This window comes from Miscanthus floridulus, chromosome 18, assembly GCF_019320115.1.
Source record: "Miscanthus floridulus cultivar M001 chromosome 18, ASM1932011v1, whole genome shotgun sequence".
Classification (NCBI taxonomy): domain Eukaryota; kingdom Viridiplantae; phylum Streptophyta; class Magnoliopsida; order Poales; family Poaceae; genus Miscanthus; species Miscanthus floridulus.
Genome location: NC_089597.1, coordinates 20,959,732 through 20,986,974, shown reverse-complemented (window position 1 = coordinate 20,986,974; position 27,243 = coordinate 20,959,732). Strand labels below are relative to the sequence as shown.

Genomic DNA, 27,243 nt, shown 5'->3' with positions numbered 1-27,243 from the left:
AAACTAGAAACTAGAAACTAGAAATAAATTAGAAACTAGAAACTAGAAACTAGAATGATTTATACTTTACAAACTAGAAATAAACTAAAAACTAGAATGATTTATCTCTTTTCCTTTGTGCAGAATCAATCAGCGGCATCGAATGAGCCTCATGACCCAGCGTGGTCACAGTGGACACCGTGGCCTCCTCAGTGACTACTTGTGATTTTATTTGCATTTATATTTGTGGATTACTTGTGATTACTCAGTGACTACTGTCGGCATAGAATTTTGTCCCGTGCTGAGGACACACGCAGCAAGCCGGAAGGGTCCGCTCTGTGGAGCAGATCCACCTAGCTTCAGCGCAAGGGTGGTCGATCCTACGCAATCCTCCCAAGGCGTGCCAGTCAATTTGACCCTGCAATTGACAAGGAGAGAAAGTTCATCAGTAGTTAAGGGCGGAACTTGCCGGTGTTACCAGATAGTCCTGAATGTATGGCTGTGAGAGCCGATATGAAAAGAAATCAGCTAAATAGCCGATTCTAGTATATTCATGAGAATAAGTCAGTTAGAGCCCATGGTGTCGTGTGAGGAGAATCGGTTATCATTCAGGATAAACATCATTTAAACGAATATTAATCAATGGCAATAAGATATCAACGATGATCGGTCCATACTAAGCCAATGATTACGAGTAACTGAACTCCTTTTTATATAAAGAAACAATTCAACATCACTTAATCATTTAATAAAGATAAATCTAACGATCATATTAGATCTCATCTATTGCCATGACCAGTGGGGCATGATGCAGAATCATGCAGGCCGTAGAAACAACACTAGACTCGATGACCCTAACTCATTACTAATATCAGTGGGGCATGAGGCAGAATCATGCAGGCCATAATACAATAACAAGATCATGGGGCTAACACATCTTTCAACTTCTCTCTACTTCAACGATCTCGTGATGTGAACTGTTCGTGAAAGCAATTGATATCGGCTAAACAGCTGATTCAGGCATAGCACACAGTTAAGGTCATGTCTTCTCAGGAACAGGTCTATCAACCAACAATCCCCACTCCACGGTGCCAACAGTGGGGTGAGAGGCAGAATCCCACAGGCCGTGATGATGGCCCATGAAACGATTCTCGCTAACCGATAGATCTACACAAGATCGAACATGCCTTAACCGCACGCTATGCACGATTAAGATTGACGCAAAACAGCCGATAAAAACATAACTCATCACTTAAGATGTAGATTAGATTAGTTTTAGATTAGCAAACGATGGGTTAAACAAGATATAAGGCCGATCTAGATCAATCTCAATCGGGCAGAGTGATATTGCTGTAATTAGATAAACAATGAAAGCAATAAGCAATATCGGTAACTTAATGAATCTACCAAAGACTGCCACTCTAAGATAGAGCCGATAACTTGACCTTGATCCAATTCAAGTAGTGGGGTGAGAGGCAGAATTACACAGGCCATACTTAAATTGGGCAAGAGTCGATAACTAGCTTATACCAGAGCCGCAGTGGGGGTCGACTAGATCGATGCAGCCATACGAACAAAGGTATAAACCATGACGGTACTTACAACAAGCAGTGGAGGTCGACCAGATCGATGAAGCCATACTTGCCAAAGAACTCACCGAGATCTACTCTACTCCTACTCCTAAGGGGTGGCCGGAGCTAAAAAAAGTAATTGACTTATATTTGATTGATTGGTTCCCTTTTATAATAGCTAGGGTTTGGTATTTATACCCAGAGCCTAAGACGAACCATACTCGAGTATGACTTAATACAATCTTTGGTATGAAGGAAATATTCCTATCTTAAGATAACTTGGACTCTAATCTTTCCCCTTTTGTAGAGTCCAACATGTATCTTCTCTATGCCAATCATATCCTATCATCGTTATCTACTGACGTCATTCGAAAAGAATCTATCCAGTGTCACATTCGATCCAGCAGATATCAATCTTTACTCCATCGACTCCTTGATTGGCATAATTCTGGAAGCCTATGATTTCCCACGTCCTTCTCCCAAATTTTGGTGTAAACACATGCCCCCCAATTTTGGGATAAAATAGTTTTATCCTGAAATGCTACTTCACTGGTTTACCATGTCGCAACTGCACTATCCGAGATATACGTGCGACTCCTGACTCCTCGGTCCGAGTTCTATATAACATCCCAACAGTATCTTTTGCAATTCACATGGCCTGCTTGCTTTCTCCTTCTTTCTCAAGCCAACTTCCAACAGACGACGCCGTCATCGCCGAGGCCCCAAACCCTAGTAGATCATCTGTTCCAACAAGTCATCGCCCAAGCGATTCTTGCCAGATCCAAACCAATTTTTGACCACGATGGTGACTATTGACCACGTCCCTAAGGTATGTCTTCCAAGTTTCCATTTTCCAAGTATCGGCCGCTATCCCACATCTTCCCTCTTCTTGAATTTATTTTAACCGATTTTTAGGAAATGAGGAACGAGATCTTGATTTCATCAGCTGCTGTCCCTAATGCTTATTTTCTTGGGCCTGTGGGTGATTCTGACCCATCCGATTTCATCTGCCAAGAAACCAATTAGATCCCTTTTAAACAGTCTGTAGTGGATTCATCCTCCAGGAACAAAACTTCCTTCAGAAATTGGCCTAACGCACCTAAGGGATGGAGAGATTAGTTCCGCAGGGTATCTGCGAAAAAGGGTGGAGATTGGGAGCTTTATGATCTAAACTAATGCTTGACACTTTCACTATCTGAAATGGAGAGGAATGATTCACTCTTGATCTCTGCCTCTTATTTCTGGTCTAATGCCCTGAATGCTTTCATTTTTGGTCATGGCCCAATGACCATCACTCTGGCCGATGTATACATGTTGACCAGCCTTAGGGTCACTGGATCAATGCAACCTTATGAGTATTTGAGTGTTGGTCCCAAGAGATTGGCCAAGATAGCATACTGTACCGGATGGGCAAGTTACATTCTAAATCATATTGAAGATGGACCAGCTGTCAGTGAAAGGGAATATGTGGCCTTTCTGAACATGTGGTTGGAAAGATTCATTTTTTGCGGGTCATCTTGTGGTCCAACCTATAATCACAAACTCATGGCAGAGCATCTAGCATTAGGCAAAGATATCCCTCTTGGAAAATATCTGTTAGGAGCTGCTTATCATCTGATGTACCAGGTGACTGCCCAATTGTTGAAGAATGAACCGATGCAGACTATCAGCGGTCCTTGGTGGTTGATACAATTGTGGCTCAATTTGTATATGCACAAAATTGTAAAGCCTAACCTCAGAGACCTGAGCTTTCCTTCCTCTAATTTTGGTGAGGAATATAAAGGCAAAGAAGGAAGAACCCGACGGTGCACGAACTACGGTGAGGCTGCATCAACCATAATAATCGACTTCGGTGCGGGCCACCTCTTCAAAAGATTTTATAGAGGGTTTGATGTGGCCGTCCTAACTTGGCTACCTTATAATGAGGAGGATGAACTGACTTTTCCTTTCAGATTCCAATTTGAATTTGGCTGTTCGGACGAGACAGCAGCTGCGATCTTCAATTCTTTTCTTAAACCCTGTGTTCTCCCAGCCGAATTTCGCCATGGTCGTGGCAAAATGATTAAAGGCTCCTCTATCCCAGGCAATCCTCCAACCTATGTGTTCTACAACCCTTCGTTTGTGGCCCGTTAGTTTGGTCTCGGTCAACTTCCTCCTTGTCTATGTTTTAAGAACATCCTGAAGCCGAGGGAAGATATCAGTGATGTGCTAGAAGCTTCCAGAGTCTTTCAATTGGGATCAGACCTTCTATCCTTTTCTTTGCACGACTAGGTCAGGGCTAGCTTTTCTTCCAACCTCTTCGACTCCTTGTGGCAAGAATGGCATTTCCATCTTTTCTGTGGGCTGGTCCACCCTCTATGCATAGCTCTGGACGGGGAATTTGCTTCTGATAGTGAGGTAATCCATTCATTCTCTTTTCGGAGAGATCACTTGTCGAATATTCTTTCCAACTGTTCTGACCGACCCTTTCAGGACATTGAATTCGATCCTCCAAGCCAGGATAGGAGAGGGCGTCCTATACATTACCAGCCGTCATGCCCAGTTTCAAGGATGGGATCAACCGCACCTTCCTTGAAGAAGCTTATGAGAACCCATGCTGCTCCCATGATCGTTACATGCCAATCTCCAAAGCGTAAAGTGGTTTTAGGGGCAACTCAAAAAGCCACTACTAGAAAAAGTCTCCGTAGGACAAGACCATCGGCTGCTCAGGTGAACGCTTCACACTTTCCTCAAACTGATGTTCAATTTTTTTATCCCATTTTCTCACAGTTATCGAGCATCGCGTCTCAGTCTGCTTTGGGTGCGGGACAATTATCTCAAGTACTTGATCCATCATCAACCGAACCTTCCTCTCAGGAGAAGTCGATTTCAGCGGAGGCGACCGATGCTTTCACAACGGCAGAAAATGTGAGTTTTATCCTTGATACCCGTTGGGGTATTTTCCTTTGACTTCTTGATTCACTTGGCTTTCCAACCTTTATTTGATCATTTGTCATGCTAGACATCTTCTAAGAAAATACCCGTGCAAGAGCAGGGGCCTGGCAGTTCGCCTATTGACAACGATCCCATTGATGCTGGGAACAACCCTGTTGTTGATACTCATACTGCCGATTCCCCAATTCGGCATACTCCTGATGGTGAGGAGATCGTATGCTTGGTCTATCCCTCTGCAATAAACATGAATAATAGTCCCTCTTTACCATTGTAGATATCAGTGCCAGACGTCTAGAGCCGATTCAGCCAGATGCTATTGGTGTATCATCAGCTGCTCCCCCTCTTCTGATAGAGGCTATTACAGAGAAGGTATTGTACCTTTTCACCATTCCCTTTTGCGATAGGCGGATTTGAACCTCTTAATCAAGATTTCCCCTATATATAGGCACTCGATCCTCCAGTCCAGAGTTGTTCTTTCAATCTTGAGGAATATTTTGATGAAGGTGAAATCAGATCATCAGCCATTCGTCTGCTGAACCTTTGTCAGAGGAGACTAGAAATCGGCTGAAAGATATACTACCCATATTTGAGAAGAACATAGTCGATTTGGTCCAAGACACTGAATTAATACAGAGAGTTTTCTTGACCATTAAGGGTGATCCATCTCCAGCTCTCTCCAAGGTCTTGTCGTATTTGCCCATTTTCGAAGATCAGGCCATGAAGGCGAAAATGATCCAAAGGAACTTGTCCAATCGTGAAGCCTTACTGGCCCAAAGGGACTCCAATAGGCAAGAAGTTAAAGAGCTGACGCAGTCGATCGATGCTTTGAAGAACTCCTCCCTTGGGACCGATCTAGAGTTGTCCCAACTAGAAGTCAAGCGTGCAGAGCTTGAGAGGGAGCTAAACAATGTGAAGGCTGCCATAGATCATCGCAGGTCCACTCTAGCCCAAATACCCGATGCCATCAGACAGAAGAAACAGGAACTGTTGTCCAAAGTAAAAGAGAGCAGAACCATCCATGGTAGTCTTGAGAACGCTTCTGAAACAACCGAAGAGTACGAGCACAAGATTGCAGACGCTGATGCCATTCAGGTTGCAATTTTAAAAGTCATTCAGGATATTCTGGGCTTGTAATTTGTAGGTTAACATACATGTCTTGTGTACGATAACCACACTTGTCTCGTTGTATCTTCTCTTTTCGGCTGAAGAGCCGATTGAAAACGGCCGATTTCAGACTTGCGATCCAATTGATCTGAAAAATGTGGCTTAAGAGAACCCCTTGATCTTCTGCCTTTAACTACCCAATGCCGCATTTTCTTAGGTATTAGCGAAGTGGCGCTCCGCCTTCTATTAATTGTGGTTACCCTTTGCACTTTCTGAGGTGTCCATCTCTTTGCTTCGTGACTTCAAATATTGGCCGAGGGCTCCGGCCTCGAATCACATCCATACTTGCAACTGCTCCTATTCCTTTGCACTTCTCCGCCTTCAAACCCCTGTAGCAGTTTTCTCCCCTTCCTGTAGATCTAATCGATTCCATGGCCGGTGAGGATAACCATGGCAAGCATGCGGTGGGGAAGACCCTGGAGGAGAACATGCCGGTGAGCCAGCGCCTTCGACGCATGAGGTGAGATTGATATCTCCTGCTCATGGCAATAATCCATAACTTTCCGTTCATAGGGATGAACTTTTGTTTCTAGGTTTGTTGTGAACGATGGACTTCGTCCTCTTCGAAGGGGCTAGCGAATCCTCCGATGTTGTTTCTTCCGCACCAGCCTCATCGTCGGATTCCTCCGATTCGTATAATGGCGACAACGCCCGGCGCTTTCTCTGGGAGTGGAGGGCGGCCCAGAACCGCTACTCCAAGGCAACCCAAGAGAACGGCCAGCTCAAGATTCGTCTCGAGGCTTCTTAGGCCACTCTTCATTCGGCCGAAGAGGAGGCCAGCGCTGTTCGAGCACGGCTGGTTGAGTCCAACGCTGCGGTGACATGTAAGACGGGCTTCAGGGTTATCTTTATTCTGCTTTCAACAGTCTTTATCTTGATAGTTCCCCCGTTTCTGTGATCATCCGCCTTAACGATGCAGTTGGAGTCTCTCTAACTTGCGGAAAACATGGCTGTGGATGCCGTCAATGCCCGCGTTCAGTAGATCACCCTCCATGGCATTCTGGCCCACGTTCAGGAGATCGCCCTCCATGGCGTTCATCATGGCACGGTGGTGGCGCTGACCGCGGTGCAAGTTCAGACTAGGCACGAGCTCCATGCCATGGAAACTGGTTTCCCAATGGGCAATGGCCCTGAAGAACATGAACATTTGCTCAAAGAGTTCGTCATGGCAGCAGAGGCCATAGTGGACATAACTTCCGCCCAAGATGTGGTGAACAAGGTCTTTGATTAGTTTGTATTTAGGATAAATGAAAGAATGAAGACTCATGTTCTTTTATGATTGTGCTTCAATGCAATGCCTTCATGTATGACTATGAATGTTTCTTGCTCTTTTTGTTTTTTGCTCTATAGGCGATACATATCGTATCGGCTATTACTGTCTTTGAAGATGTTTACTTTTTGCACTAGAGGCGATACCCTCCTGGTATCGGCTATTAGAGCCGAGAATGAATCGGCTATCGAATGTTGCCCAGGTGTCAGGATAACATACCATAGAAACTTTCACATCAAAAGTTGAACGAGCAATCAACCTAGGTCGAACATCCTGTTAAGTGAAACATAATTTCTTCAAATCCATTAACTCCAAATTTGCCACCTTATCTAGCATTCATACATCGGCCTAAACCTTATAACTAATACTTGTTTTCCTTTATTCCAATGGCCGATATGAAGTCGTAACCTTTTTTACTAAAATAAACTCTTAGAGCCAATCACTTGCATCGGCTGTTGGCTTTCATTGCTGATCTTAATGAAGCCTCCTTCCCATGATTTGCCAGAAAGACACTCGAAATCTCCTAGTTCCCAAAAGACTGGATCGGCTGTTGCGATGCTTACGGACTCATCAGCATGAACCAGTTCAACATCATCTCCATGCCATTGAATCAAACACTGATGCATGGTCGACGGTACGCAGCAATTCGCATGAATCCAATCATGACCGAGGAGTAAACTGTATGATCCTTTCCCATCAATGACAAAGAACGTGGTGAGCAGAGTTTTACTCATGATTGTTAGTTCAACGTTTATTGCTTCTGTCTTGGATGTATTTCCTCCGAAGTCTCTAAGCATCATGTCGGTCTCAAGCAAATCTCCTGGTCCCTTGCCAAGCTTACGGAAAGTGGTGTATGGCATAAGATTGACAGAAGCACCTCCGTCCACCAATATCTTGTTCATCGGCTTCCCATCAACAAAACCTTTCATATATAAAGCCTTTAAGTGCCGATGCTTGACTGGCTTATCAAATATTGCTTGCTGCACAACTATTAACTTGGCAACCATCTCTTCATACTCTGACTCATCGAAGTCTGAATAAACTTCCTGATCTGCCGGAGCTCTGAATTCTGATGGTAACAGAAAAGCCATATGGATATTAGCCGATGGTTGCCTCTTATCAGCTATCTGCTTGGTACGCCATACTTGAGTTTTACTGGGTGCCTGAGCCTGTTCCATCTCTCTATTCCTTAGGCACTGCACCCTCCTCTTTTGGCTTCTCGTCAAATCTCCTAGGCACCACTGGCCTTCCTACCATGTGTATCTTCTTTCAGTGCCTTCCTCTTCATGATCAGCCCAATCCTATCCAACGACTCTTTTTCCCAACCGATCATGAACACTTTCATTTTTTAAGCGTCGATCCATGTTGTTATGATGATATGCATCTTGAGCATGGATAGACCGGTGGTTGGTTCGAGATTGTCTATACTCTCGATGTTGATTACTATATTCTGGACAGTCGTATCTAGTAGGCAACTTCAAACCTTCATTCCAGCAATGCCTAAAGAAGGGACAATTCCAATATAATTCAGCTTGTTCCCTTTCATACTTCTCTACTTCTAATTGATGCTGGTATGCTTGATCTTTTAACCAATGTTGATAATCCTTTTCCTTCTGCCGCTGCCATTTATTCAACAGAATCTGAGATGTGACCTGTGGCTTTGACGTCTCTGCTTTCGACGTCTTCCTCTGCTCGTATCGGCTCTTTTGTTCGGCACGACATCTTCTAATCTCTCTGTACTCATCAGCCGATATTTGCATTTCGGGATCGACTGTCCTAGCTTCTCTTGATTTGGTCAATGTTAGGACCTTGGTTTTTCCTTTGAACAGCCCAGCATCAACCATGTTCTCATCTCCTAGGAAAGGATTATCATCGACTTTCATCTTCCAAGGTGTATCGAATTTGAGCCTCCCTTCCTGAATAGCTCTCTGTATATGCTGCCTAAAGATTCTGCATTCATTAGTGGAATGAGAAGTAGCGTTATGGAATTTGTAGAACTTTTTGTTTTTCAACTGATCAGGGGGCAACATGACATGACCATCGGGCAACTTGATCTGCCCCTTCTCAAGCAAGAAATCGAAGAGCTTGTCTGATTTGGTAACATCGAAGTCATAACTCTCTTCAATTCCTCTTCCCCAAGGATTTGGTACCATCACTGTCTTCTTGCCCCAATTCCATTCAGCTGCAGCAACCTCTTCTTCTTCATCTTCATAGCCATCATTAACTAAATATGGATCGTAAGCTTCAGTCACTGAGGTACTCTTCTGGAATCGGGTATCTCTGCGTATGCTCTGGATTGGCTATTAAGTGCTGCCACTCATTGAGCCAATTGATCCAAGTTGTCAAATTCCTGTCCCAACAATTTCTCTTTCCACATCGGCAGCATTCCTTGGACGGCTAAAGCAGCTAGTTGATCATCGGCCAAGCTCAACGAGAAACACAGATTCTTAGTCTCTTGGAATCTCTGAAGAAATTCAGTGCTCGATTCATTAGTCCTCTGTCTCATGGTTATCAAATCGGTTATTTTCTTCTCTCTAGTCCCAGTGTAAAAATATGTATGAAACTTCTTCTCCAGGTCGGCCCAATTGGCAATGGAGTTGACTGGTAATGACGAGAACCAAGTGAAGGCCGGCCCTGACAGGGATAAGGAGAAGAAACGAACTCGATGGGCATCCTCAACTGATGCTTTGCCTAATTGTGTAAGATACCGACTAACATGTTCTATTGTGCTTATACCATCTTGACTAGTGAACTTGGCGAATTCCGGGAGCTTGTAATTTGTAGGAAGGGTGACCAAATCATACCATTTTGGATATGGACGTTTGTATGAAAAGGTCATTCCCTTTGGCTTTAGACCGAACTGATTCTTCATCATCTCGGTCACCCTGAGTAGCAACTCGTCAGCCTGTGGATTTGGATTTCTCGGTACTTGCTGACCCATCTGTGGATTGAAATCCCGCGTGCCTTGATATCCTGGATTTGGTATCATGTGGAGGGTGTTATAATCCGTGCCATAATGATAGCCTTGTGGAATCTCAATCAGTTGGGTCCTTTGCTGGCTTGCTGCTTGAAGTCTCTGATTATAGACATAAGGATCTATATCTCTACGGATCCTCTGAACGGATGGTGCTGTCTTCTGAGCCGACAACGGTATGTGTCCTGATGTGCCAAAATTGATCATCTGGTTTTGACTTTGTCCCGCCGGCTGCTGCACATGCTGTACTGACGGTCTAGGATTGTACTATATCTGATTTGTAGCAGTACCCGGAGTTTGTTTAGATGAACCTTGAAGTGTCTGGACGCCACCATTACCAGTTGGTGCTGCTTTTTGATGACTGGTACCGACTTGATTGGTCCCTTGGGTCAATGGATCTGGAATATTATAACAAGTTGATCCAACCTGATCAACTGGAATTCCATGAATTGCCTCTCTCATTTCGTTGTGAAATGCATCAACGAAAGCTTCATTGCGGCTTGATATGGCATCATGAACAGATTTGTCTATGGCTTCCATAAAGAAACGCCTGTCTTTTTTTTTGAACGCAATGGCAGGAGCTCTGCCTTTCAATTAAGATAGGGAAAGAAAGTTTATGTACAATCAAAGACTAGCGAGATTAAGGTTTCATCCCCATCTTCCCCCCATACACCTGTGAGCTAAACGTACTCAAGAGCTCTCTTCCTTTGGTGTATGTCTTCCTTTATCCTTGCTGCTACCTGCGTTCCCGTTTGAATCAAGTTGTCAAAGATTCTCCTATTTCTTTCCTTCCATATATTCCAGAATGTGTAGATAATTACCCCGTTTAGTCGCCTCCGCTCAAATCTTGGCACTTTCGCTGCCACTTCTTCCCACCATGACTTGATGTGGGTGGGGTTTACCTGGAGTTGCTGTTGCAGTTGAGTGAAGTTTTCCCATGATAAGATTTGATCCCAAACCGCCTTGGTAAAAGGGCAACAAAGGCATAAGTGGAGGCTTGTTTCTAAGGGCCCGTTGCACATGACACATTGCTGCTGGTGCAGCCACCCTCTCTTTTGTAGGTTACGAGCCGTTAGAATTTTATCTTGCACTAAGATCCAGGCGAATATCTTGCATCTGTTCTCCACATGCGCTCTCCAAATCAAATCCGTACGGAATGGGGGGAGCGAACCTCTGAATTGGATTTTGTATGCCGAGCGGGTGGAGAAATTCCTGTCATTTGTCCAACGCCAGGTGATGGTGTCCTAGACACCCTGCTGTAGGTGCACATCCTGCATTCGTATCCAGAGGGATACAAACTCCTCTATGTGGGTAGCCGAGGTGATTTTCCTCCCTAGTTTACGCATCCAATTGTTGTTCCGCATCTCTTTTTGCACCGTTTGGTTAGTCCTTGAGACTAGGCGAAACAAGTTCGGGGCTAGGTATTTAGGAGCTTGCCCATCGAGCCAACTGTGATGCCAAAACCTTGTCTTTGCACCATCTCCCAAAGATATATTGATTGAGGAGTTGAAGAGGATGCGGTCATCATCAGAACACGGGAGCTTCGATCCGCTCCAAGTCTTGGACTCGTCCACCCACACTTGCCAAAGCCATCGCAACCGGAGAGCTCGTCCAAATCTCTCCAGGTCAAGGACGCCTAAACCCCCAAGGTCTTTTGGTCTAGTAACTGTCTGCCAGTTTACTAGGCAGTGTCCGCCGTTTGCATTCTCCTCCCCTTTCCACAAAAACGATCTCCTAATTTTATCTATCTTCTTCTTAGCCCAAGCGGCGAGGGGAAACACTGTCAGGTGGTAGGTTGGCATAGAGGAGAGTACAGAGGTTACAAGAGTGAGACGTCCCGCTCTGTTTAACCATCTTCCTTTCCATTTGGGTAGCCTGTGGGCAATCCGGTCTATGAGAGGTTGGACATGAATCCTTTGCAGTGATCTAATATGGAGTTGCAGCCCCAAATATTTGCATGGGAAGCCCCCTCTAGTACCGGTGAAAGGCGACAGTACTTGGTCTAGGTCGACGTTTCCACAACCAATCGGATGCACTGAGCTCTTTTGAAGATTAATATGGAGTCCCGAGAATGTGCCAAACGCCTGCAGGATGGTTTTGACAGCTTCTACATCGTCTTTTGCGGGGCTGAGGAAAATGGCGGCATCATCTGCATACAATGAGGTTCTCCATTTAGCCGCCGTGATTGGTAAAGGGGTGAGAATCCCTTGTTGAGTTGCTAGGTCAAGCAGACGTTGAAGCGGGTCCATAGCTAGGATGAATAGCATCGACGAAAGCGGATCTCCCTGGCGGACGCCTCTGGCATGGCTAAAGGTGGCCCCCTGTCGCCCATTCAGCATGGGTGTCGAGGAGGACGTACGTAGGATGATAGAGATCCATTCCCGCCAACGCTGTCTGAAACCCATAGCCTGCATCGCCTCAAGCAAGTACCCCCAGTGTACCGTGTCAAAGGCTTTGTGGATGTCTAGTTTCATGAACAAAGTCGGAATCTTCTGCTTGTGTAGTTTTTTGACCGCGCTCTGGACGTACAGAAAATTATCGTGGATGCTTCTCCTTTTTATAAATGCGCTCTGACAGTTTGAAACGAGGGAGTTGAGTCGGGGGGCAAGTCTATCAGCTAACACTTTGGAGAAGATCTTTGCAATGCCATGGAGTAGGCTGATGGGTCTGAAGTCGCTAATTTTTGTTGCATCCGTTTTTTTGGGGAGAAGGATAATCGTAGCCGAATTTAGCCATTCGAAACCCTGGGCATTCAATGTGAATAAGCAGTTCATGGCTGCCATGACATCCTCTTTAATGATTTCCCAACATGCTTTGAAGAAGGCGCCTGTGAAGCCATCTGGTCCCGGCGCTTTATCGGAAGGCATGGCATATACAATGTTTTTTATCTCATCCTGGGAGAAAGGCACCTCCAGGTTAGAAAGATCATGCTGGTTGTAACCTAGGGCTTGCCAGTTAATTGTGGAATCTCTCTGCGCCGCAGAGCCAATGTGGTTTCTAAAATAATTGTGTATGACCTTTTCTTTATCTTGGTGGGCCACCGCGATTCCCCCATCCGTGTGTAGATAGTGTATGTAGTTCTTTCTCCGTCGAGCATTGGCTCTACTATGGAAAAGTTTTGTGTTAGCATCTCCACATTGGATGTAAGTTAGTCTCGATCTCTGTCTGATTCTTGATTTTTCAATAGCAGCGAGCCCCGTGCTACGGGATTTGAGTCGGCGGCATAGGTGAAGTTCCATGGCCGTGAGCATCCTATGTTCTTGGGCTGCTTCTAGCTGTAATAATATTTCTTTCACAATGGCGAGCTGTATCCTTGTATCCCCAATCTTGTCTTTCTTCCAACGCTTGATTGCTTTTGCCACGCGTGCCATTTTGATATGCAAGCGTTTGATAGGAAGAGCCGAGGCGACCGGCCTATTCCAAGAATTTTGGACGATGTCTTGGAATCCTTCCATCTTAGTCCAGTAATTTTCAAAGCGGAAGGACGTGTTGTGCTGGTGGTCAAGCTCTCCCTGTAGCAGTAGGGGTGTATGGTCCGACATTAGTGATGGGAGGGAGTGTAGGAAACATGCGGGGAAGAGCAGGTCCCACTCGTTGGTACAAAGCAGCCTGTCAATTCTAGTGAGCGTCGGGTTGTCCTGTTGATTGCTCCAGGTGAAGCGGCGCCCATTTAGCTTGATTTCTTTGAGCCTCAAATGATCGATCGTAGAAACGCCTGTCTTTAGCTTCGACTGTATCTATCTGCCCATGTAGTAGAACTCTTGGTAGTGGAAATTTCTAAATAATTGTCATGTCACGTGTTTTGGTGTAGGACAACAAACACTTCTTCTGAAATTCTTCCGTAGCTTTGTTGATGGTATCCCTATCTTCATCAGGCAGGTCTTCATAATGTACCATAAGGATGCTGTCGTTGTTGTGAACCGCCATGATGACTGTGGTGTCCCACTGGGCGTGCCAGAAATGTGTGTCGACACAGAATTTCGTCCCGTACCGAGGACACACGCAGCAAGTCGGAAGGGTCTGCTCTATGGAGCAGATCCACCTAGCTTCAGCGTAGGGGTGGTCGATCCTCCACAATCCTTCTGAGGCGTGCTAGTCAATTTGACCCTGCAATTGACAAGGAGAGAAAGTTCATTAGTAGTTAAGGGCGAAACTTGCCGGTGTTGCTAGACAGTCCCGAATGTACGGTTGTGAGAGCCGATATGAAAGGAAATCGGCTGAATAGCCGATTCTAGTATATTCATGAGAATAAGTCAGTTAGAGCTCATGGGGTCGTGTGAGGAGAATCGGTTATCATTCAGGATAAACATCATTTAAATGAATATTAATCAATGGCAATAAGATATCAACGATGATCGGTCCATACTAAGCCAATGATTACGAGTAACCAAACTCCTTTTTATATAAAGAAACAATTCAATATCACTTAATCATTTAATAAAGATAAATCTAATGAACATGTTAGATCTCATCTATCGCCATGACCAGTGGGGCATGAGACAGAATCATGCAGGCCGTAGAAACAACAATAGACTCGACGACCCTAACTCATTACTAATATTAGTCGGGCATGAGGCAGAATCATGCAGGCCGTAATACAATAACAAGATCGTGGGGCTAACACATCTTTCAACTTATCTCTACTTCAACGATCTCGTGATGTGAACTGTTCGTGAAAGCATTGGATATCGGTTAAACAGCCGATTCAGGCACAACGCACAGTTAAGGTCATGTCTTCTCAGGAACAGGTCTATCAACCAACGATCCCCACTCCACGGTGCCAACAGTGGGGTGAGAGGCAGAATCCTACAGGCCGTGATGACGGGCCATGAAATGGTTCTCGCTAACCGATAGATCTACTCAAGATCGAACATGCCTTAACCGCACTCTATGCACGTTAAGATTGACGCAAAACAGCCGATAAAAACATAACTCGTCGCTTAAGATGTAGATTAGATCAGTTTTAGATTAGCAAACGATGGATTAAACAAGATATAAGGCCGATCCAGATCAATCTCAATCGGGCAGAGTGATATTGCTGTAATTAGATAAATAATGAAAGCAATAAGCAATATTGGTAACTTAATGAATCTACCAAAGACTGCCACTCTAAGATAGAGCCGATAACTTGACCTTGATCCAATTCAAGCAGTGGGGTGAGAGGCAGAATCACACAGGCCATACTTGAATTGGGCAAGAGTCGATAACTAGCTTATACCAGAGCCGCAGTGGGGGTCGACCGGATCGATGCAGCCATACGAACAAAGGTATAAACCATGTCGGTACTTACAACAAGCAGTGGAGGTCGACCGGATCGATGCAGCCATACTTGCCGAAGAACTCGTCGAGATCTACTCTACTCCTACTCCTAAGGGGTGGCCGGAGCCGAAAAAAGTAATTGACATGTATTTGATTAATTGGTTCCCTTTTACAATAGCCAGGGTTTGGTATTTATACCCGGAGCCTAAGACGAACCATACTCGAGTACAACTTAATACAATCTTTGGTATGAAGGAAATATTCCTATCTTAAGATAACTTGGACTCTAATCTTTCCCCTTTTGTAGAGTCCGACATGTATCTTCTCGATGTCAATCATATCCTGTCATCGTTATCTGCTGACGTCATTCGGAAAGAATCAATCCAGTGTCACATTCGATCCAGCAGATATCAATCTTTACTCTATCGACTCCTTGATTGGCATAATTCTGGAAGCCTACGAGTTCCCGCTTTCTTCTCCTAAATTTTGGTGTAAACAACTACTCAGTGGACACCATTGCACTCAGTGAATTTTATTTGCATTTGTGGTTGTGAATGAACCTACTTGTGATTCTGAAGTTTATTTGCATTTATGTGTTGTCGATATATCTATATGAACTACGTGTGATGCTTATTGTGAACTATGTGTGATGCCTATAATGTTTTTTTGGGTGGGGTACGTTATACGTGACCGAACCATAAAAACTAGAAATATATGGTCGCTTTGCCAAGTGTTACACTCGGCAAAGAGGCCTTTTGCCGAGTGCCAAGGTAAAAACACACGGCAAAGCGAACACATGGCCAAAATCTGTACATTCTGGGACTAAAATGGCTTCTTTGCCGAGCGTCTGCGCTATGACACTCGGCAAAGAAGCCAACATCTGTACATTCTGGGCCAGTTTTTGTCGAGTGTTCGGGATTTGACACTCGGCAAAGAAGCCATGTTTGCCGAGTGTCAGGGCCGGGGCACTCGGCAAACATGTTTGCTTTGCCGAGTGTCAAATTTCGGACACTCGACAAACGCGCCATGACCGTCTCCGCGTCGTCACGTTATTTTTTTTTGCCGAGCATCGGTTTCAGCTCTCGGCGAAGTATTTGCCGAGTGCCTAATAAAAAATACTCGGCAAAGAGATGTTTGCCGGCACTATAGATGTCGTGTGTTGTTTGCCGAGTGTTACACTCAGGCAAATATGCCTGCTTTGTATATTACATATGCACGGAAAAGCATGTAGAAGGTAACACCAAGAAAGTTTGGATCATATGTTTCCATCTATAATTGATGTGTCTTGGTATTCTCTATCTGGGGATTTATCCAGCTATGCAATCTGTCCAGAGAAGGTTACTACCTGATGCATATGTTTTCATTGTGATTTTCAGTCTCCAAGGATGCTAATGACAGGTCATCAGCACAAGCCTTATTGGTAAACCAAAAAAAAAACAGCTTCACATCTTCATGGTCATTTCAGGAATGGTCTGCAAGACTAAACCACTTATCTTACCCTTCCCTTCCTATTGTCTTCGATGCAGAATCATCCATTCCTGAGCATGTATGATGACCTGCATATATATCTTGCTTCATACTTCACTACCGCAGGATCTACCCTCACCACCTACAAGTAATAACAGTGTCCTTGTTGTTTTTGTGTATCCATTTTTGTGCACAGAAGTGATACATTTTCTTTTATATACAGTTCCAGGGAACTCTATTTTTTTGTCCTCCTTAAGCAAAGGGTGTGGCGACTGAATCCAAGCGTGATGTCGATCTCCTGGAAGGACCGGTAACACCTCTGGAAGCTGATGATGTGCAGAGCTGTAGTTTACTGACACCAATATTCGAGACCTCCCCTGCCCCCGCTTGGGGTTGGGGTTGTGTAATGATCTTTGTGTGTGTCATGTGATTGGTTCCATCACTATATATATATATATATATATATATATTTGCGAATACCATCACTATACATATATGACATATATGTACAGCATTTTAGGATGAATGAGCACGGAAGTTTTGCCTATATATCGGAAGCACCGTTTGGTCATGTTTCACCTTGTAATTTATTGGCTCAGTTATTGGATTGGCCAGTATCTAATTTGGTGTATGAGTCAAGTCCAAATTTTCTTGTATCCTGATGTCCACCGCGCCTCCCGCGTGCCGCGGGCTTCTCCAGCGCACGGACCCGCCGCAGCCTTCTCCACGGGACCTGCCACGACCTTCTCCACCGGACCAGCGAGCTTCGCGCCATCGGCGAGCTCTACATCGGTGAACTCCACGCGCCGACGAGCCTCCATTCCAAAGCAACAAAGGAGATGTTGGGCTAAAGCACACGTTGCAAACGTATGTTCAAGTGTTTCAGATGTTTCAGAGATATGTTGCAAGTATTTCATATGGATGTTGTAAAAGTAGATTGGGATGTTGCATATGCTGCAAGTGTTTCAGAGGTATGTTGGAAGCGTTTGTTCAAAGTGTTTCATCTGTTTCAAATGTATGTTGCAAGCGTTTTGATCTGGATGTTGTATATGTTTCACACATGTTGTAAGAGTATGTTCAAATGTTTCAGCCGTTTCATTTTCACGTTGCAAGTTTTTTATTTGGATGTTGCATATTTTTCACACATATGTTACAAGTGTATGTTCTAAATTTTTCATATGCTTTAGACTTATATTGTTTTCAAGAGTTTCATGTTGCAAGTGTTTTGTGTTTTGGAGGTATGTTCAGAGAGTCATGGGGGCACGGCGAGCCAGGGCCAGCAGATGGGGCGCACGGCGCACCTGGGGTCCTGCGGACGGGGCATGTTCGTCCTCATTCGGGCTCCCGGGTCTCGCCCGCGCGGAGAGAGGAGGGGGTCAGGGGGAAGGAGTGGCGGGCGCAGCCAGGGTGTGGGCGTGGGGTGAGGCGAGGCGGATGGTAGCGGGTTAAGCGTGTGAGGCGGGATGAGGAAGACAGGAGACGGATGCGCACGTGTAGCAACGATACCCTAGTGGCATGCATGGGTGGGCTGGCTGGTGCAGCAGCGTGCGGGGGGCGTCCGGACGTCCGAGCGCTAGTAAATCCCTTCCGGTATATATTATGGTGGCGTTCAGGGTTGAAGACATTGGTGATGTACTATTGTGTTCTGTTAGCCCGTTGTGGGCTACATGTAAATGGCTTTGGGCCGACTTGAGTCAGTATGAGCTCGCAGCTGTCATTTCCCCTTAAACACTAGAACAAGTTTCTATCTAACGCATAACAAGGAATCAAAAGCAGATAACTATCGTCATAAATCAAAGGTGAGCTGAAGGACTCATATACTTGCATAATACTAAAGCTAACATGCTACACTCTCATGAACCTTATAATTGAAATTAAACATTTCTTGTGCAGATACTAAAAGGACTCATATACTTGCATAATGAGAAGCTCATTATACACCATGATCTGAAGCCATCGAATATATTGATAAATCATAGGGGTGAAGTAAAAATATCAGACTTTGGTGTAAGTGCCATTCGACCTGTTCGCTGGTTGGTTTCTGGGCTGATAACACTATGTGAATAACAGTTTGTAGCAATGAGACTTTTTCTTTTTAGGGGCAGCTCCAGCCGCCCCTACAGTGCCGTACTCGGGCTCCAGCACAACAGCCACCCCTACAAATGGCACAGTAGAGGCGGCTGGTAATACGAGTCACCCCTACAAATTAAATGAGTCGATTTGTATGTAGGGGCGCCGCCCCTGCTATATCCATTTGTAGGGGCGGCTGAATCACCAGCCGCCCCTACAAATACCTACTTATAAGTCCGGCTGGTGCTGGTTTGTTGTGAGAGAAAAATACTGTTGGCTGGCTGATAAGCCCTGGCTGAAATCAACAAGCGAACAGACTGATTATTTCTACCTCCTTTGGACAACGAGATACATTTATTGGCACATACAACTACATGGCGGTGAGTGCAAGATTTTCAGCTCGCAAATGTGTCTTCCAGTTTGGTGTGAAATAATCTGAATCTTACTAGCTCTGATGACCCAAAGCAATTTTTTCTGTTCTTGACAGCCAGAAAGAATCAGTGGAACGAAACATGGTTGAGTGATATCTGGAGTTTGAGACTAGTGATACTGGAATGTGCAACCGGCAACTTTCCGTTTCCTCCTTGTGAAAGCTTTTATGAACTTCTCGTAGCTGTTGTTGCAATCACCACCATCTGCACCATGGGACCAGTTTTCACCAGAATTCTGTGCGTTCATTTCTGCATGGTAATCATACACTGCTCTATACCAATGCTGCCTATAGACATCCTTACCTGTGATTAAGCTACTCGAGACATGTTAGCAATTATTTTTGCATTGGCAATTATGAACTAGTATTTTAAAATGACATCATGGGGGTGCTTGCATTTCTTGTTCATGGTTTTATTGCTCAAGTCAAAATATGCCTGCTTTGTATATTACATATGCACGGAAAAGCATGTAGTAGGTAATACCAAGAAAGTTTGGATCATATGTTTCCTGCTGTGTCTTGGTATTCTCTATCTGCAGATTTGTCCAGCTATGTAATCTGTCCAGAGAAGGTTACTATCTGATGCATATGTTTTCATTGTGATTTTCAGTCTCCAAGGATGCTAATGATAGGTCATCAGCACAAGCCTTATTGGTAAGCCAAAAAAAAACAGCTTCACATCTTCATGGTCATGTCAGGAATGGTCTGCAAGACTAAACCACTTATCTTACCCTTCCCTTCCTGTTGTCTTCGATGCAGAATCATCCATTCCTGAGCATGTATGATGACCTGCATATAGATCTTGCTTCATGCTTCACTACCGCAGGATCTACCCTCGCCACCTACAAGTAATAACAGTGTCCTTGTTGTTTTTGTGTATCCATTTTTGTGCACAGAAGTGATACATTTTCTTTTATATACAGTTCCAGGGAACTCTAATTTTTTGTCCTCCTTAAGCAAAGGTGTGGCGACTGAATCCAAGCGTGGTATCGATCTCCTGGAAGGACCGGTAACACCTCTGGAAGCTGATGATGTGCAGAGCTGTAGTTTACTGACACCAATATTCGAGACCCCCCTGCCGCCGCTTCTCTCTTCTTTCCATCTACGGACAAGGCTTGGGTTGTGTAATGATCTTTGTGTGTGTCATGTGATTGTTATATATATATATATATATATATATATATATATATATATATATATATATATATATATATATCACGAATACCATCACTATACATATATGACATACATGTACAGCATTTTAGGATGAATGAGCACGGAAGTTTTGCCTATCTGTATATCGGAAGCACCGTTTGGTCATGTTTGTTTCGCCTTGTAATGTATTGGCTCAGTTATTGGATTGGCCATTATCTAATTTGGTGTACGAGTCAATTCCAAATTTTCTTGTATCCTGATGTCCACCGCGCCTCCCGCGTGCCGCGGGCTTCTCCAGCGCACGGACCTGCCGCAGCCTTCTCCACGGGACCTGCCACGGGCTTCTCCACGGGAGCAGCGAGCTTCACGCCATCGGCGAGCTCTATATCGGTGAACTCCACGTGCCGACGAGCCTCCATTCCCAAGCGGAGATGTTGGGCTAAAGCGCACGTTGCAAACGTATGTTCAAGTGTTTCAGATGTTTCAGAGGTATATTGCAAGTGTTTCATATGGATGTTGTAAAAGTAGATTGGGATGTTGCATATGCTGCAAGTGTTTCAAAGGTACGTTACAAGCGTTTGTTGAAATGGTTTCATCTGTTTCAAACGTATGTTGCAAGCGTTTTGATCTGGATGTTGTATATGTTTCACACATGTTGCAAGAGTATGTTCCAAATGTTTCTGTTGTTTCATTCTTATGTTGCAATAAGTATTTCATGTTGCAAGTTTTTTATCCGGATGTTGCATATTTTTCACACATATGTTGCAAGCGTATGTTTCAAATTTTTCATATGCTTCAGACTTATATTGTTTTCAAGAGTTTCATGTTGCAAGTGTTTTGTGTTTCGGAGGTATGTTCAGAGAGTCATGGGGGCATGTCCTAGGTGCTGGGGAATTGGCACGGCGAGCCAGGGCCAGTAGATGGGGCGCACGGCGCACCTGGGTCCTGCGGACGGGGCATGCTCGTTCTCATCCGGGCTCCCGGGTCTCGCCCGCGCGTAGAGAGGAGGGGGGTAAGGGGGAAGGAGTGGCGGGGCGCAGCCAGGGTGTGGTGTGGGGTGAGACGGGGCGGATGGTAGCGGGTTATGCGTGTGAGGCGGGACGAGGAAGACTGGGACGGATGTGCACGTGTAGCAACGATACTCCAGCGGCATGCATGGGCAGGCAGGCTGGTGCAGCAGCATGCGAGGGGGCGTCCGGACGTGCTCATCCGCTCCGGACGTCCGGACACTAGTAAATCCCATCCAGTATATATTATGGTGGCGTTCAGGTTAAAGACATTGGTGATGTACTGTTGTGTTCTGTTAGCCCGTTGTGGGCTAAATGTAAATGGCTTTGGGCCGACTTGAGTCAGAATGAGTTGTGTGAGGCCCAAGTCAGTACATGCTCGTATAAATGATAGCCCGATATTGTGTCAGCTGTAGATGTGGTAGCTAGTGCTCCTCCCTAACCTGCTCCTATTTTTTTTTTTTACGCAAAAAACTGTGGCGAAGATCCTCACAGTGAGATTTTAAATTATATTAAACAAACTCCTGTTTGCCTGTTCGGCTGTTCCCTTCGGCTGTCCCTGATGGCCTGTTCGACACTCGTGACTCAACGGACACCGAAGGAGCTGGCCTCTCTAAACTATGCATATTTAATCATGTGATGTGACTTAGTTTGGAAACAAGTTCGCACTAGGTCTAATCTATTTGGTTACGAACATCATGCACAAAAGAAGAAAGTAAAATTCTCATGGAATATTACATACGGTCCTTATTGCGACCGAGGCAGTTGTCTTCAGCTCACCCATTTGCCAAAATCCATTTATCAAACATTTTACTTAACACAGACTACCTGCCTTGTGCCTGAAACATACTATAGGGTTCTTTACTAGCTTTCTTTTTTTATTTCTCCCATTTCTCGATAGAGCTCGGACCCTTTCCTTTAGTTCCTAAAGGTGATGACACATTTGGATAAGAGGCCCAAACTTTGTCTCCTAGATGTTAATGATCTCTCCATGGAGAGTAGCTTTACCAGCACTAGCAGTTAAAAACAAGGGCTAATCCAATAATCATGGCTTCAAACCCTAGATTCCGAAGAGGTCTTTTTTATTATTTTAATACATTTTCGTAAATTTTTAAAAAATATCCCATGTATCTGCTAAATTTCAGAAAAAAAAATATTGTCATTTTCTTGTGGAACTACTTTTTAAAATAATCCAGTGGGAAAATGAAGTTTACAAAAATTATCCATGGGAAATGATTTTTTAATGAAAATCGTTTCAGAATACCTGAAAGTCATACTCCCCAAGAAAACATTCAAAGCTTTTACACTGCTTTTTAATAAATTTGTCGATCTAAAATGAAGAACCCACAAGTCTTTAGAAATATAATTTTTAAATATAAATGCTAAAAACTAAGCACGATCCATTTTGGTTGTAAGCATCATAGGCTTTATAGTTTTGTAAATAAATTTCTTCTCATAGTAGTATGTTTGACTTTTCAGTTAAGCTATTTAGCCCTAAAATGTATTGTAAAAATAAAAAACATCTAAGTGAAATCTAAACTTCTTAACAAATCGCATGCTTAAGATTATATTTGCACATCTTTTGCATGCACTATGTCTAGAAACTTTGGATTTCACTTGAGTACCTAAGCTAAGTAATTACATGGAAACATTCAAACATATCACTTGAGCACGTAAAGCTAAGTCGATCAACACACCGGATATTATATCACCAGGATTTAATTAAATTTTGTCCCACAAAACATTTCATTATTATAGTTTATACATGCATGTAATCCTGTGATTTGCCAAACATACATATACGCAAGTTTGCCACTCTTGTTCACTGTAAACAAACGGCGGTGCAGTCGATTATGTCCTCCTTGTGAGGGACGCAGCAACGAAAGCGCTGGATTTACTTGGAGAGAACTCATCTAGAGGCGACATCTTGATGAACTTCTCCGTGATCCTTAAGAACTCGTCCATAGCATCTGCAGATGGGCCAAAATGCTGCGTTATGATTGGCTCCATTACAGCTCTAACTGTGCGCGCCGCTGTCTCTGGCGCGAGAATGACATTTTGATCAAGAGATTCATGGAGAGCCATCTTGTCGATTGAAAATGAACCCTCAGCTTCTATTATCTCCCTCAGCTCCTTCTCTGACGGCCCGTAAAATGGTATGTAGAAAGAGTCAAGTTTCTCATTATCGATCAAACCCTGTTAATAATCACCACCAAATATTATAGACTTATATCTAGTAATAACTGCATATGCGTGATGGTTGACATATACAGTGTACCTTTTTTTGCGAACAATATACAGTACCTTTGACGCCATTTCGTGTAGTATGGCATTTGTGAATTCCAAAAACAGAATGGCACTCTGCCCAACAAGGGAGAAAACCATCCGGCCTCCAGGAACCATCTCTTGAGCTCGCATGTGCAAGATCCGTGTGAAGTCATCGTTAAACTGCCGAGCATAGGCCTTGATGACTGTGGAACGTCGAGCGCACCTCACCGCCTCATCCCTGCCGTAAAACGGGATTCCGTTCCTCACCAGATCTTCAGGTACCTGTTAATGTTATATTTTCCGGCCGGTTAATGCAATCTAGAAAAAAGCTACGTATATAAAAAAAAGAAGAGATGTATACTAACCTTTGAGAGCCAGTGCAAGCTAGCGGTCGAGCACACTAGATGAAGGCTACTTTTGTTGAAGAGACGCCCGTGAAATGAGCCGGGGACGATGCTGGTTAAGACAGGAGATCTGAAGCTTTCTTGGGTTTTTATGTACGTGGCCAGGCTCCTGATGACCAGGTTGAAGTCGTTGCTTGGGAGGTCGTTGAGGTGTATGCACAGCTCCGGTGGCTGCTGCTGGAGCTCCGAGCAGCGGCGGCGGACGGCGTCCACGGCTGTGGACACAAGCGCAAGCGTGTTTGGACCGGAGGAACAGCCCAGGTCGGCGATCGCAATGCCACCGCAGTATGCGTCGGCAGTGGCACCATTGTCGTTCAGGAGGCTTGCCACGGCTTCCTCTATCATTGGCTTTAGCTTGCTTTGCAGGCCACTCTGGATAGTGCGTAGATGCATGGAAAATGCCCACATTAGTAATCTGGATAAAAGGAAATAATATTTCTACAATTATCAACGGAAAACACATATACTCTAGTTTTCAAATTGGCAAAAAATATTTTTTTATCTAGAAAAATATTTATTAATCATCATTCGGAGGCACCTAAACTTTCAAACTACTTATACCAAATATGTTATTCCCTCCGATCAGATTTTCTTCTTGTTTCGAGCAAGCCAGTTCACTTGACAACTAGTTCTTAACTGATGTTCGAAGCCTCAAGTTCCGTCCAGAACCGCATTAAGAACGCGACAGTCCTATTAACCCCTGCTGACTCTCCAAATATGCTGGGGGCTCAAGGGCTACACTCTTGGGGTACGTCTTCGATGTCAGAGGGGTGAGCCTGAGAAAGGCAAAGTCACCATCGCTCGGGGCTCGGGGACTCGGCCAAGACAATGGGGATTCCCCGCCTAAGGGGAGCCCCGACCAAGCCACTGCCCTCGTGGCCATCCCAACCTTGGCTCGGAGTCAACAATCATCCAGAGCCAAGCCAGAAGGTAGCTTCGGAATCTGTTAGACACTCAGAGTCATCTGATAGGCGCAGAAGCACTACACTGTTGTCCCATTCCACAGCCACGAGGCGTTGTCGGGCACCCCTGGCAGGGTCACACCCGGGGCATGAAGCGCTAGGATAAGGATCTGTCGGAGCCCGAAGTAAGGGACTCCGGGCCCACTTGGCAACCCCTCGGGCAGAAGGAGCCTGGCGTGTCAAAGAAGCCAGGAGAAGGCTCATCCGGGGAAGGCACCGCTGCGACAGGCGGCACCAGGCGGGCAGCGCCAGGCTGCAGCAGAGGTGTTAGGGAGTGGTTGTGGTTTTGTTGGCCCCCAGCTAGAGGACAAAGAAGGACCGACGGCACCACGAAGAAGAAGACCGAAGCCCTAGGTAAAGAACCATTCGCTTTGTACCTCATGCCCTCCTCAGTATATAAGGAAAGGTATGGGCTCTCGTAGAAGGGGATGATCAGACCTAGACCCACTTGGACGATCTCACCAAGAACCCTAAATCAACATAGTGCTACCCCTACCACTCTCTCTCTCTCTCTCTCTCTCTCTCTCTCTCTCTCTCTCTCTCTCTCTCTCTCTCTCTCTCTCTCTCTCGTTCTCTCTCTATTTCCTCCATTGTAATAATTCTGGTTTGAGTATTCACTACACTAGATTTTATAATCATTGTTGGGTCAAAATATCCTATCACTGTTGGATTTGGCTGCAGCGATGGACAATCGACACCCTCATCACTGTTGGGTCTACAACGGGCAATAATATGATGCAACACATGTGACTACATATCTGATGTTGTTATTTTTAATTACACAATTTTGAATCTCATATTATATATTTGACACTTCAAACGATCTTAAATGAAAAAGTTGTTAACTGCATAGTTATAGATCTCGTAGAATGTTCCAAATTTGATATTGACTTCATCTCCATTCGACATTGCTAATCATCTCAAATCTGATCTGAGAACTTTTGAACTTGTAAACCATCTCAAATAAAAAAGTTGTCAACCGTAAAGTCTTATATCTCTTTAAACTCTATAACTTTGACATAAACTTTATCTTAATCCGATGTCCTATGAAAAAATTATGAATTTTTTAATGCAAAACAGGCTATCACTGTCGGTTCGTGGCCACACACTGGCAGTGATGGGTGGACCTATGACTGCTGGTTCGTGGCTTCAACTGGTCGTGATAGTACCATGTCTACCGATGCCAGATAGAGCCACGAACCGGCAGTGAGTGTTTACCTATCACTACCTGTTGTGCTATACTGCCAGTTGAAGTCACGAACCGATAGTAATCTTCTTATCACTGTTTCGGCTCCACCATAACCGGCAGTGATGGTCTAGCAGTGATTATGTGTTCTGGCGTAGTGATTCCTAACACGAAGAATACATCAAACTACTAGACATAGGGCTCAGGATAAATCTCTCGTGTCCCTGAGTATTTTGAGTGCTTAAGCCACCGGAGGTCCACACATCGACCCCCGACGACCCCCGACGAACAACACTACTAGAAAAATGATTTTAGGACACCGGATCAAATCATTTCCGGAGTCGAGCACAACTAGCGACCACCTCTGTAAATGCATAGCTAAAATGCCCGTCTTCGAAAATCATTTATAGAGACAGACGTCCTAAGACGACCGTCTGTCTCTGAAAATCATCGATTAGGAGGCCGGTATCTTAAGATGTCCACCTCCGTTATTTTTTTTGGATGTTTACAGCTAGTTTTCGCTGGTTGCAAAACTAATTTGTTTTTAGTTGGGTAGTTGGAGTACATCCTCTTAAATTTGGGGGCTTTGGCAGGAATACGAATAAGCCTGAAGAAGGTCCTTTCTGAAATGAAACAAAGAGCCATGCATGGGCTGTGATATACCAAGTTCTCCATTGCCCATCTCTTCTCGCGTTAAATTTAGTTATTAATTGATGCGTCCGTGTGCGCAAGCTAGCTCACATTTGAATGACAGACAGAAGACAGATTCAAATAGCATAATAATTAGACCAAAAAGATACCTGAAAAGTGGAGTTGCGAGCGTAGCTTGTATCTCCGTCTCCGGGAACCATGTGCAGAGTTTCCACTACAAGTACGGCTGCCATGGCGCCCGCTCTCTCTCCCTCACACAGTTTTCGCACGACGGCTGCAGCTGCACTGCACTGCACCTCCAAACTAAACCAGCACGCAGTTGCCAAAATCCAAAAGATAGCAAGGCAACATGTCGGACGTACGTTGAGGATTACTAGTCTTTATAGTAGAACTCCGATTGCAGAGAGGTGTACTAGTGAGTCAGACACATGTGGCGACAACTTCAAGGACGTGGCAGTGGCTAAGCATGTGTTTGGCTGTGGGACTTTCTAA

At 44.6% G+C, this 27,243-nt stretch overlaps 1 protein-coding gene and 1 pseudogene across 1 annotated transcript; one reads left to right on the top strand and one right to left on the bottom strand.

The window, feature by feature from the left end:
* Window positions 1-6,019: 6,019 nt before the first annotated feature.
* LOC136523429 (mitogen-activated protein kinase kinase SIPKK-like) lies at window positions 6,020-19,970 on the top strand (annotated as a pseudogene).
* Window positions 19,971-23,131: 3,161 nt separating this feature from the next.
* Window positions 23,132-26,984, bottom strand: LOC136519997 (jasmonate O-methyltransferase-like). The gene is made up of 4 exons (XM_066513401.1): window positions 26,901-26,984; window positions 23,914-24,324; window positions 23,585-23,830; window positions 23,132-23,476 (listed from the first exon to the last, which is right to left on the bottom strand). Exons 1-4 carry the CDS (start codon window positions 26,982-26,984, stop codon window positions 23,132-23,134), a joined length of 1,086 nt encoding a protein of 361 aa, XP_066369498.1.
* Between the last annotated feature and the right edge of the window lie 259 nt (window positions 26,985-27,243).